The sequence below is a fragment of the Nymphaea colorata genome, chromosome 13, assembly GCF_008831285.2.
Source record: "Nymphaea colorata isolate Beijing-Zhang1983 chromosome 13, ASM883128v2, whole genome shotgun sequence".
Classification (NCBI taxonomy): Eukaryota; Viridiplantae; Streptophyta; class Magnoliopsida; order Nymphaeales; family Nymphaeaceae; genus Nymphaea; species Nymphaea colorata.
The window spans coordinates 16,966,155-16,980,168 of record NC_045150.1 but is presented as its reverse complement, the minus strand read 5'-3'; the positions used below and the strand labels follow the sequence as shown (position 1 = coordinate 16,980,168).

Here is a 14,014-nt window from a genome sequence, read left to right as displayed (position 1 = left end):
ATCCTAGATGAAGAAGGAAAAGGGCGGTATCAGAGGCTGGTTGGTAAGCTCATCTATCTTACTCTTACTCGCCCTGATATTACTTATGCTGTGAATGTGTTGAGTCAGTTTATGCATGCTCCTACTGATTGTCACTGGAAGAGTGCAGAAAGAGTGTTGGGGTACCTAAAGAATAACCCAGGAAAAGGATTACTCTATACTCAGCAAGACCAACTTAATATTGAAGGATACTTTGACGCAGATTGGGCCGGATGTACTGATACTAGGAGGTCTACCACAGGGTACTGCATCTTTCTGGGAGGTAACCTGGTTGTATGGAGAAGTAAGAGGCAGGAAGTTTGCTCTAGATCCAGTGCTGAGGCTGAATACAGGGCTGTGGCTATGGGAGTTACAGAAATGTTATGGTTAAAGATTCTCCTAGCAGATATTGGTGTTGAAACAGAAGAGAAGATGAGGATGTACTGCGACAACAAGTCTGCAATTAATCTTGCGAATAATCCCGTTTTGCATGACAGAACTAAACATGTGGAGATTGATCGCCACTTCATACGGGAACGCATAGATTCAAAGGAGTTGATCCTACCTTATATGAAGTCTGAAGATCAAATTGCAGATGTTCTAACCAAAGCCTTATGTACATCTCAATTCGAGAAAAATGTAAGCAAGCTAGGCATGTTTGACATGTATGCCAAGCTTGAGGGGGAGTGTTAACATATCATGTGTAGGGAACCGGGTCTGGATCCAGACCCGGTCCCATGGGCACGGGTACCGAGAGTGGCTCGGTACCCTAGGCGTTTTTCCCTCTTATTTAATCTCACTTATAGTGTAATTGTTGATTAAGTGATATAAGATTTTCTCTCTCCTAGGGTTGCGGTTGTGCACCTAGGTTAGAGCTTCTCCGTGGTTTTTCACCTCTCTTTGAGGTTTTCCACGTATATTGTGTGTTCCTTCTCTTTCTCTCCATCTTGGTGTGTGTTTCTACATTTCTAAAAGCATGTTTAGAACAAATTCATCTTATCTTGATATGTATATTGGGATGCTTCCTTGACTAGGCGAAAAGGTAAGTTGAAACTTGAAACTTGAACCTGCTGTCCTCTTCGAACATGGTTAACCCTTAGTTTGTTGGCATGTTCCTGAGTTTATAGCTGTTAAGATTAGGTGTTTTACTAACCAAGCATTAGTTAGATGCATCTTTTTGGCAATGTTAGAAGATTAGGTTTTGGTTTGGTTTACTGTGAAAATTTAGGTGCATGCTTGAAAGTTTCAGGGCTTTTGTTTTTTAAAATTATTTTAGCTTCCTAGATCTTTACGGGAGCAGAACAGTTGTCTTGAAGTTCAGTTAATGCAGACTTGATGAAACCAGTAGATGAATATTTTCATAACCAAGAAATTGGTGTGTTCTTGGTGTACTTAATTTTTTTTTGCTTTGATTGTTTCCCAGCCTTTAGCTCCACTTCCAAGCTTCCCTAGTTAGTAATATTGAAGCAACATATCTTTATAATCTAGTCTTAAGTGACGGTTAGCTTTATGAGTACCTTGACCGGTTTTCCTTATTCAAAGTACTACATGGGCTGACTATAGTAAGGTTTTAATCTGGACCCTCTTGGTGCATTTTTCACATGCAGATTGTGGCAAAAGCATATGTTGCAGTTTCTTTAATTTTTTTCTCCACATGCTGTTCACCTTCATAGATTTTAGGTTGAGCTGTTCTTATATCCTAATTGAATGTATTTTCTTAGATATGAGTTGTGGAAGCCATATTTAAGGTCTGCAATGGAGAGTGACATGAAATCTGTTAGTGTGGGCACAAAGAGAAAAGCAGAAGTTCTTGAGAGTTGCTTGCAGCAGATGAAAGCTTGCTTCTTGGACGTAAGCAACAAATCCGTTGAATTACAGATGCAGGACACTAATAGTGTCTTGATGTGCATCATTCTTTGTTATGGCAATTAATGGTTATAACTTATAAGCTTTTCAGTTGTCCTTTCTATGCAGACTGAGTTGTCAAATGTGGTACCGAATGTGATTTTATGCATGGCATATCACTATTGTTTCGTTCTTTATTTTTGTTCTCCTGCATGTTATTTAAAGCTTATGTGGCAGTTTGATATTGCAGATTTATGTGTGTACCGTACATGCCCCTAAACCACTGGATATGAGTGAATGTGTGGGTATGGAAGGTACAAAAAAAGCAATTTCAAAAAGCATAGGTGTGGGGTGTGCTGGGTATATATGAATCTTCAAATTTTGAAGGCTTGTGGTTCGGATCTCAAAGAGAAGACGAGGAACAACTGCTACCAATTGAATGTGGCAGTGGTGCAGAGTATCAGATTTGCTAGGCTGGTGAAAGACAGCAGCTTCTGTCATGATGCAGATGGAAGGAGGGGACTGGGCAGGGATATGTGGAGTATACTGACCTACACAAAGGCAGAGGCTAGAAGGTAAAAGACGACAGTAAATTATGATAAAGGAGAAGATGCAAGTTGGCAGGTAAAGGGGGAGAAGGAACTAGAGAAAGGCGAAATTCCAAGTCACATGGATATTGGTACTAGTACGGGTATGGATATGGCAAAGCGGGTATGGGTATGACAGTTGGAAAATGTGGGTACGATGATATGACAATGTACATATAATATACATACAAAATCCCACAAAAATGTGCACATTTTGTTAAAAAGCAAAAAGGGTTAATACATGTTGAATAAGATCTGACATATATATACAAAATCTCACAAAAAAATCACACATTTTTTTGAAATGAAGGATTTAATGCTTTTGGATCAGGTCTGACGCAGACCTGATCCAAAACATGTCCTGATGTATTGGAGTACCAATATCAGAGTATTGAAGTATGAACACGGGTATGAGGAAAAATTTTCCATGTCCATAGACATAGGTGCGATTTTCTAAGAGTTGCAGATCTGAGCTAAATGAGGTTGTCATGGCTGAAAATTTGCAGAGATAAACAAGAAATGAAATGTGTAAGAGTGAGAGAGGGAAGGGACATTTGCCATTTTCACTAAAATTAATTGATTGGGTTTGTGTCTTGCCCAAATTTGATCCAAAATGTACCTTGGCTATCTCCACTGGTCTTCACACCCTAGCATGGGTGCTTGTACCTAAGTGGCATTCCATGTGACTTAGACACACTCATGCAAACACAACGTACATGCACAAACACATATGCACATACACATGTACCTAAGAAGGTGTTTGTTAGCCCTGGATCTCACATTCAACCTTGGATGTACTGGAAGGTCCGACTTCATGAGCAAATCCTGCCACACAAACACACACAAAGAGAGAGAGAGAGCTTCAAAGTCATCCTTTTCCGTCATAAGCATGGGCTTCAAAGACATATTGTCCGGCCGGCTGGTTGAGAAAGAGGGAGAGACTCACTGGCAGTCACCATGGTGGGACAAATCCTCAACACCACCAGGGTTCTCATCACCCTTGGATCTATGATCTTCGGACCTACATCTGAAGTTTCTGGATCCCCTCAGATATAAGGTTCGAGGGGCCATCAAACACGACTTAAATATCTGCATGTGCACAAGCGTACTGGTGCTTCTTACATAGGATCTTTCATGAATCTTTTAGTCAATTTATGATGAATGGCTTTCTTTGCATAAATTAGTTGTAAATTGTTGATGATCTATGTCATGTCGAAATGGTGGAAATGACTCAAGTGACATCAGTGTAATAGGAAGAGGTATAGGTACATGCATCTCAGATAGAGATGGACTTGACGGGGCAAAATAAGGGCAAGACTCAAAGAAGGTAACATCCACACTGATAATGTCTTTCTTAGTCAGGGGATCAAAGCATTTATATCCTTTTTGATTGACTGAGTAGCCAATAAAGACACATTTGATGGCTTGGGCAGCAAGTTTATTTTTGTTTGGGCCTAGGATATGTGCAAAGCAAGTGCATCCAAATACTTTGAGAGGTAAGTGAAATAATGGACGCCCTGGATATAGAATTTGAATGGGAATACGTTCTTGGATGGAGGAAGAGGGTAATATATTAATGAGATAACATGCAGTAAGTAAGAATAACATCACCCCAAAAATAGGCAGGCATGTGAGAATGTAGCATAAGGGTGCGAGCCACATTTAGGAGTTGTTGATGTTTGCGTTCGGCTACACCATTTTGTTGGGACGTATGCAGACAAGTATATTGAGGGTGAATTCCATGATTGGCATAAAACTGAAGTAGAATGAAAGACTTGAATTCAAGAGCATTATCAGTGCGAATATTTTTGGCAATGAGACCAAACTGAGTTTTTATTTCATTGACAAATTTTTGAAGAATACATATGACTTCAGATTTTTCCCTTAACAAAAAAATTCAACTGACTCTAGTAAAATCAACAACTAAAACAAGATAGTATCGAAAACATGACCGAAAAGGAACTCGACTAGGACCCCATACATCCACATGAATGAGATCAAACGGACTCTGACTAGACTGACTCTGACTCGAAGGAAAGCTGCTCCGTGTATGCTTGCCCAACTGACAAGCATCACATAAGAAAGACTCTGATGCAGAAATATCTGAAAACATGCGACAAAGTTTTGGTACTGATGGATGACCCAGTCTGAGATGCCATTGGAAAGGAGAAGGCTTCGAAGGGACTGAAGATGCAACAACATCAACTGGGATCGACAGAAAATAAAGTCTCTCAAGTTCATGGCCACCACCAATCATCTTCCCAGTTGGTAAGTATTGAAAAGAACAAGAGTCAGGGTCAAAAATGACTTTACACTGTAAGTCGTTAGCTAGCTGCTTAACAGATAACAAGTTAACAGGAAACTGAGGAGCATATAGCACACTTGCCTAAATGTGGAAGGTAGATATCACCGCCGCCTAAAACAGGAGACAACTTGCCATCAGCCAACCTGACATGTTGTGGTGTAGAAAATCTGACAAATGATGAAAAATTCTATGGTTGATTACAACAATGTCTAGAAGCGTCAGAATCTATCATCCATGTCATACCTAGATCATCAGTAGGAGCACCAACAGAGAATGCTGAATCTATAACAGTAGCATTGGCAGATGTAGAGGCAGACCTTTGAGCAAGAACACAATCATATTCATCCTTACTTATGTTAAGAGAATATGACATGGATATAGAAGGATCAATAGAAGACTCAACCATAGATATTGTTGCCTTTGAATGAGCTGCTTGGGATGAAGAAGGACCTTTGCCTGTGGCGATTCTACTTCCACCACGTCCAGAGGAAACATTAGAACGGAGGTGAGGATGCTAGTCCCAACAACGATCTTCTAGATGACCAATTTTGCCATAATAAGAGCACTAAAATCTGTCGCGTCCTGCACCACAGCCTGTACCACGTCCCCTACTGCCACCAAAAGAACTGGGGACCCGTTCTCTTGATATCACAAGTGCAGAGACTGGTGTGTCTTTGCGTATTTTGAGAAAGAGTGACTGCAAGACGACTCAACCTATTATACGTGTCTACTAGATCTGGATGATCACTGCCTGTGAGAATTTGAGACTTTGCCTGTGGCGATTCTACCTCCACCACGTCTAGAGGAAACACTAGAACGGAGGTGAGGATGCTTGTCCCAACAACGATCCTCTAGATGACCAATTTTGCCACAATAAGAGCACTGAAATCTGTCGTGTCCTGCACCACGGCCTGTACCACATCTCCTACTGCCACCAAAAGAACTGGGGACCCGTTCTCTTGATATCACAAGTGCAGAGATTGGTGTGTCTTGCGTATTTTGAGAAAGAGTGACTGCAAGACGACTCAGCCTATTATATGTGTCTACTAGATCTGGAAGATCACTTCCTGTGAGAATTTGAGACTTTGCCACAGAGTATTCTGGAGATAAGCCAGACAGAAGCTTCGCTACCATACCAGTTTCAAAGTGTGATGCATAACAATGTTGGCAGGGTGGACGAAGAGCCTTTAACCGTTCATACGCAGCAGTCAAAGTGGCAAAATACTGAGATAGATCCTGATCCCCTTGTCGTATGTTGCATAACTCTTCTTCCAATTATAGGATTTTAATTACATTAGTGGCATGCGAGTATGTCTTCCTCAAGAAAGACCACATATCCTTGGCCTTGGTATAATATGCAATAGTTGGGGCTATATGAGACTTCACACTATTCATAATCCAAGACATAACAATATAATTATCTTCATGCCACGCAGCATATATTCCCTTTTTCTCAGTAGGTTCATCCTCCTCAAGAACATATTTTTTCTATGCCCAGCCACAAAGATCATGAACACCCTAGACCATATTTCATATTTGAACCATTCAATTTTATCGTGGTTCCATAAGAGAATGAATTTCCAGCCATCTTGTATTCGGTAGAACTTTCTGATTTACTGTTTTCCGCCATAATAAATCAAGGGGACCCAGCTGACTACTAATATTAGAGGAATATCAAAATCACTGCAGCGCAGGAGAATCTAAAAAATTCTTACAGCTGCAATTTAAAATCAGAAATTCAATAAAGCAGGCAGCTACCCAGATACAAACTCTGAATATTTCCATCAGACACAAGCAGCAACATGGACTGAAATTCAGGCAGTAAAACAGGAAGAAACACAGGCATGCACTCAAATAATAGTTGCAGCCGATGAAGGCAACACAGGCAGAAAATCTTCAATAGACAGTAAATACTAAACTTCAATAATATCTGCCAAAGACAGCAACTACTTCCACCATCAACAAATGACTGCTGCTATTCTTAAATACAGCCACGTGGGGAAGGACCTGATCACGCCTATGTGGAAGGCGTGATCAGATCCTTGTTTATCAATCTCGTGGATGATACTGCTGCTGTGATCAGAATTTGTGTTGACCGTGGGGAGCAAAATATCCTATAGATCGTGGATATCAAGTCTGCAAGTTAAAGTTTAATGAGTTGTGGACTGCTGCTGATTCTAAGTATGGAACCTATCAACTACTTCCACCATCAACAAATGACTGCTGCTATTCTTAAATACAGCCACACCACATAAGACTGGCTGTCCACAACATACGGCAAGAATCTCAACATAATCAAATGATAGGTTCCATACTTAGAATCAGCAGCAGTCCACAACTCATTAAACTTTAACTTTCAGACTTGATATCCACGATCTATAGGATATTTTGCTCCCCACGGTCAACACAAATTCTGATCACAGCAGCAGTATCATCCACGAGATTGATAAACAAGGATCTGATCACGCCTTCCACATAGGCATGATCAGGTCCTTCCCCACGCAGGCCCCCCAACCTCTATTCTCTTACCGTCTCCTTATTGGGTGGTAAGAAAGAATATAGTTGGGAGATGAAAAGAGGGAGGAAGGAAGAGATCTCCGGAGGGAGAGGTCGCTGGAGAGTCGCCGGAAAAACTCACTTGGCTGTTGGCACAGGAGAGTGCTCTGATACCATGTTACGATGAGAAAGAAAGAGCCAAAAAGAATCATCATTCACGTAACCCTAATCTCTTTTAAAAGAGATTAGGGCTGGCTGTAAACACTTTACAAAAAAGGTCCAACAACTATAAGAAAATATTTAAAGACCTGCTCTCTAACTTTCTAATATTTCAAAAAAACTCTTTAACAAAAATCAATACAGCTTTCTCAAACATGACAATGAACAAAAATCAAGTGACTGCCTGGACTCATGGTTCATTGCATTTTATTAGTTCTGATGCTTTTCTCTATTCGTAGTTGACTGGTTGTTTGTCTATCCAGGCAAGGGTTCAAAAAGGAAAACTTATGGGGGCAATGGAGATTTTCTTCGAAAGGTGATTACTGGCCCATGTTTGTTTGTGCAAATTTGACTATATAACATTCTAAGCTGTTGTAACAGATCCAACAGGAATGACACTGATGATAATCATGGGCAGACAGTGCGTTCTTGTACAGTATGCCAAGAGTCAGAGATGGTGTTGAGAAGAAAACCTGTATGTGGTTTTATTCTGGGTGACATGTCTAGTCTGGTTATCTTCTGTTTGTAAGGTTGATTCTATGCATAGAGACAACATTATGATTTTGAAAACAATGTTTAGATAAATTGGACAAGCTGTATTGAAAAGACAGCCAGGACTAGGAAATTGAAATATTAGCTATGTAACCTGTTTCTGTGCAACAAATGATTGGATTGTAGTTAGAAGACCTGCTAATATATGGATTATATGCTGCTGTATTAGTGCATTATGCATTAAAATTAGCTATTGGCAGACTGATGGAGATGCATGAGCTGTCCAATTCTGCAATAAGCTATCATGGCGCAAGAACTTGAGTTTGAACGTAACTGTTACAGCTTGTAAAAAACTAGGTTTTTCTTGGGAAATAATTGGAGAGTTTGTTTTTCTCGGGAAGCCTAGGAAATTCAAATAATTAAAAAAATCTAAAAGACGGAAAATTTTTTAGTTACGAGTTGTCCGTTCATCTTGAATTCCATCCACTTACAGCCGCCTGACGCAATGCATTAGGCCATGTGCTGTGAGAAGCAGAGGATTTCTCCATTCAAACCCAGATAGAAAAAGCCACAAACCCTATGTGGAAATATATATATGTATATCTGTGTGTGTTCTAAGCTTTGGTAGTAAATGATATGCATATTGTGTCCACTAATAAGTATGATGCTATTGGTAGAATGATCATGGGATTGCATTGTTATTTGTTTGTATATGTTTCTATGATATTACATGTACTTGACTTCAAAATGGTTTCTATTTTATCTAAATTTCACAAACAACTCCGTTATTTCCAGGATGGAAATTACATGGTCGGATGCCTGCGCTTCCCACTTGTAAGTAGATTGAGTTATAACAATCTCTCTCTCTCTCTTTCTCTCTCATCTTCTTCTTATTCTCTCCCACTCCCAAGAGTCCAATGGATTAAACGTTAGTCCTGCATAGATTTGTGAAAGTGAAATTTGCATGGCTTTCTCATGGTTTGAATTTTAGTCCTGCATATCCTTTCAGAAGATCTTATTCAATGTATATTTCTTTCTCTAAGAATGCCAATTTCATTTCATGGCTTTGTTGTGGGCTAAATGTTTGACCATAGGCTTTCCAAAAACCAGCGAGAGGTTCCTCACTCTTCTTTGTAACTACTGAACCTCATCTTTCTTTATTCGAGCTTATATTATGTTCTATGCTTCCCGTGGATCGGAGGATGCTTTTTGGGCTTGGACCTGGGTTCCTATTACTTGATCATGTTTTAAGTTGCTTGGACCTTCTTATGTAATTCTTTGAGAGCATGCATTCTTGATCTGGTAGTTTCAGTCTCATCATAGAAAGGTGTAGGACTTGCGTCTGCCTAAGTGATCTTTTCATTTAGTGAATCTTCTTCCAAATTGAACAAACTCATTTACCTTTTTCTCTGGTTACAACTGAAACAACACGAGAAACTACTCTCCTTGGTTACATACGTCTAGAATGTCTGCTATATACTACACTTTAGTTTGTGAACATTTGTCTGCTATATGCTAAACTTAGTTTTCAATGTTTATCTACTCTAGACCACATTGATTTTCCTGTTGGGACCTTGTTCTATCTTTAGTGTGGCATATTTGATGATATTGTTGCTTGTTGAATTTTCATAGTGCAGGAACGTTGTTTGGCTTCCAGGAGCCATTGCTGAAGCACATGTTAGTGAAAACATATGCACTACTTGCACTCCTGGTATAGTACCAAATATGTGTATTTCTTTTTTTAACTCCCACCTCAGAGAAAACCCAATTTAATTTTCTTTATTACAGTGATGATTTACTGTTTTGTTTTCTTTTCCAGGGCCAATTTTTAAGATACAGTTCAAATTTCGGAGAATGGAAATACCTCCTACCTTCAATGTTGACCATTTAGGTGTGTATCAGATTGCATATCAAGTCTGAACCAGTGAACCAGAATGCCAGCAGCACAAATTCATGTGCATCATGTGCTTGATTTTACTATTCTAAGTTGCATGAAACTAGATGCGAAAATTGCATAACTCAAGCACCTAAGAAATCAACTTAGAATGATGTGGTCTCTTTGACCAAAACTTTTGCATATGCAAGATATTCAAATCATGGGTCCATACCGTTGGCACAAATATAGTTCTTGAGGTTTTTATTGGTGAGGTTTCTTGGACATTAATTGAAAAATTGATAAGTTTGTTTTCTTGGAAACATCTTAGGAATTCAAAATTTAAAATATATAGAAGGGGAAAAACCTGTGAAATTTTGAATTTCCTACTAATTTTATTTATAAAAAATAAATGTAAATATTAAAATGCTAAAAGAAACTAAACAAGGTTAAAATAAATTAAAAATGTTTTTTGGTAAATATATTTGTCGAAAATTTTGTGATAGAAACATGATATTTTCATTTGTGGCAATTCTTTCAAAATATTGCAAATTCTTTATGTTTTTTTCATTTTCTCTTGGTTTTCCGTTTTTAACATGATATTTTGAAAAATATGACAGCTCCAAATTGGAGGTTCTTGAACTCCATAATAACATCGAAACTAAAAATTTGAACCTGCTCATACATATAAGTAGCAAAATTATTTGTCATTATCACGTGTTGCATTTGATCTTTTATCAATTTTGGCAAGACCTTGTCAACTATATCCAGAAGATGGTTCAGAGAAAATTTGGCCACGAGTCTGCTGAATTTAAGGATTAAATACCTCCCAAGCATGATAGAAGTTAATGGTATTGGTAGATCACCAAATTTCTCAAGAAACAATATTCCTTAACAATATTTTTACATGTATGAACCATTAATATCTTGTGAAATTTTGAAAAAATCATGACAGAAAAGCAAGAAGAATAACAAAGACATTGAATAGACACAATAATGGAAAGAGGCCAGGTTTCTTTTTTCACCCTTTGTTGCTCTTTTTGTAATATAGCTGGCAAACCTTGAATGACGGCCATCCAAGCCCATATTCTATGGTTAGAGAAATTAAAGATTGAAGAAAATAACACGTGTACTTTTATCAGAGTGCTTGCGGCCCATACTCCCTGTTCCTATTGATACAGTACTACTTTGGAAGCTGTGGAAGTATAGCTCATCAGTCTTTTTCTCCAAAATCTCCAACTTTTCCTCTCCATCAACCCGAATTGCATCTCTCTCTCTCTCTCTTTTTCTTTCTCTCACACACACATACAGTCATACACACACAGAGAGAAATATGTTCACCATCTAATTTTGATATGTAGAGATTTTTCCAATTAGAAAAAGTTCCTTGACAAAGAAAACCCAAAAGAGATTTGTAACCATACTTGCAGCATTGATGCAAAATTTTCTGTCAGGAACATTTTCGGGCATTAGATATTTTTAAGTTGGAATTGTTTGGGGAAGATGAGAGGAACAGTTGACTCTATATTTAATCAAAAAATTCTGTTGTGACCATAAACTGCAAAGCGACAGTCACATATATAGTTCTTGGGTTTTTTTTGGTAAGGTTTCCAGTGTATTAATCAGAAAGTTTTATTTTCTCGGGCAAAACTTGGGAATTAATAAAGTTAAATAAATACACAAAAATAATGGAAAATATTATGAAATTATGAGCGTTTTACTGATTTTCTTACAGAAACAACGATAAAAATTCAAAGTAGTTATTAAAAGTGTCAAAATAGACAAAAACATTATGTTTGAAATAATTTAAAACTAAAATTTTGTGAAAATATCATAATATTATTGTGTGAATTTGATATTGATTATATTTTCAAAAGATTGTGATAATTTTTGCATTTTGTTGTTTTTGTTGATATTATCTATGATGTGTGAAATTGGAAAGGTAGCTACAATATCCTAAACAATGACTGTCATTTATTTAATAGAACCAATGGTTGTGATTTATATTTGGTCCACTTTGTAGGTTAAAATTGTTTAGCTTCTAAAGGCTTGATAACTTTGGACTTCTTTCATTCCAGTGCCAGCTTTGTGTTTTTGTTTTCTCTTTTCCTGCTTTAAACTTTTTTAGAGTATGTTACAGAAGGTTCTGTGGCTAAAATTTGCACCTCATTTTACGGAATGGAAAGTGTCTTTGTTAGTTTTGCTTGTGGCAAGTCAAAGTTGCTAAAAGCTTGTCAAGGTGTTCATTATTGCAGTTTCAGATGCATGTTTTACCTGTTTGTATTTGTTGTTGGCCAGATTTTTTTTTTTTTTTACTTCCTGAGTCATAAGATACTGTTCATGGCTTGGTCTGCTGACACATCAAACATTATATATTCCCGATTAAGAGGCTTTAATTTTTGTTTTTTGTACTAATTTAAGGAAGGTTTAGGACATAACGTTATAAAGAATTGACAGTTTTGTAGTTTCTGAATGATTCTGCACTATATGCATCTCTATGCTATTTGGAGGACAGAAGTAATTCAGCCACGCCGTGATTGTGTTACTGTCATTTGTACTAATGCTAATCTATTTATCGTGGGGAATTGTTTTGGTTAAATGATTGTACTTCTCACAGGGATTGTTGTGGTTAAATGATGATTTCCATTTCAGGCTGCATAGGTGGCTGTGATGAGATCTTACTTGAACTGATTGAGACCTGTGGTACTGGCTCACGCAATCCATCCGCTGCACCAGGTATGTTACTTCTATTAGTTCCAGGCCAGTATTTCAGCTAATTTCTGCAGAAAGGACCAAGGGACATTTTGACCGAGGTATATACATAAGTTTAAAATGACTTGCTGAGTACTACATGAATAATTTTGTCGCCAAAATATGATTTCAATCTTGAGATACAAAAGAAATACTTGACTACAGGTGACTGTTGATCATTGTCATAGAAACTTTGGCTGGCTGTAGATAGGTGATGATTGATGAGCATTGACAAGTAGCTTCAGTCCCAGTTTTCATGGGCAGAACATGGCCAGAGTGCTTGACTTGCACTTTAACAGTCTAGTCCATAGGGCATTGTGAATCTGGAAAGATTTGGCCTCAGCATTGAATGGGTGTTGTTGAAGCATGTAAAGATGGGTCTTGGGACCGGGTCTGGATCTAGACCCGATCCAGCTTGTAGCCCTTGTTGGGCCTTACTTAAAAACGTGTAACCCTAATTTCTAGTGGGAATGAAGTTCTAAGAGAGAGAGTCTGGCGGCTAGTGGGCACCAGACCTCCTCACCTGTGATTTTTTCTCTCTCGTTGAGGGTTTTCCACGTTACATCCGTGTTCGATCTTTATTTCTTGTGTTTCTACTGTTTCTACATGGTATCAGAGCAAGGTTCTAGTTTGTGAAATTTTGCCGGCTGTGAAGTTTTGGCCCTGACCGTTCCATTGCTTGCTGCCCTTGTTCCGCCGCCGCCGCTGCCACAGCTGCCGCCGCCACCACTTCCATTGTTGCCACAAATTCCGGCTGCTCTTGCTACTGGTTTCTGCTGCAGCCCGGCACCGTTGCCTAGCTCTGCCGCTTCTGGTTAATGCTGCCGGTGGTGGTTTCGTCATCCAGGGTTGTCGTTGGTACTAGTTGGTGATCATGGTTGATTCTTCTTCCTCTACAGTCAATACCGATCAGACAGATGTTGGGATCTCGAGATTTGAAAATTTCCCCGTTCAAGTTACTACCATTCGGCTCACCAAGGAAAATTACCTTCAATGGTCTGCTGCCATCACCATGGGGATTGCTGGTTGAGGCCGTATTGCCTATGTGAATGGGAGAAAGGTTGAACCGGTTGCGACTAGTGCGGCTTGGCATACTTGGTTCCTTGAAGACAACCAAGTAAAACTTGGATTGTCAATTCTGTATCTTCTGATATTCAACCTCTCATTCTTGGTAAGAAGACTGCGAGAGATATGTGGATTATTTTGGAACAAATGTATGGCCAGAAGAAGAGGAAGATTCGAGTGTATCAACTGATGAAGGATGTGTATGCTCTTCGGCAAGGGGATCTCTCAGTCGCAGATTTTTATGCAGCCTTAAAGTCCAAATGGGAAGATCTTGACTACTGTTCAGATGACACTTGGAATTGTCCCCAAGACCAGATGCATTATGTGGCCAAAGAATGGGAGAATAGGATATTCCTATTCTTA

The 14,014-nt window shown here is 38.7% G+C and overlaps 1 protein-coding gene across 1 annotated transcript in view; it reads left to right on the top strand.

Moving 5' to 3' along the window:
• Positions 1-14,014, top strand: part of LOC116266903 (DNA topoisomerase 3-alpha) — an 82,473-nt gene that overhangs the window by 55,466 nt on the left and 12,993 nt on the right. The window contains exons 15-21 of the mRNA XM_031648369.2: positions 1,740-1,869; positions 7,734-7,786; positions 7,852-7,945; positions 8,758-8,796; positions 9,595-9,673; positions 9,782-9,853; positions 12,488-12,571. Coding sequence (XP_031504229.1) covers positions 1,740-1,869; positions 7,734-7,786; positions 7,852-7,945; positions 8,758-8,796; positions 9,595-9,673; positions 9,782-9,853; positions 12,488-12,571 — 551 coding nt within the window. The remainder of the gene's footprint in view (positions 1-1,739; positions 1,870-7,733; positions 7,787-7,851; positions 7,946-8,757; positions 8,797-9,594; positions 9,674-9,781; positions 9,854-12,487; positions 12,572-14,014) is intronic.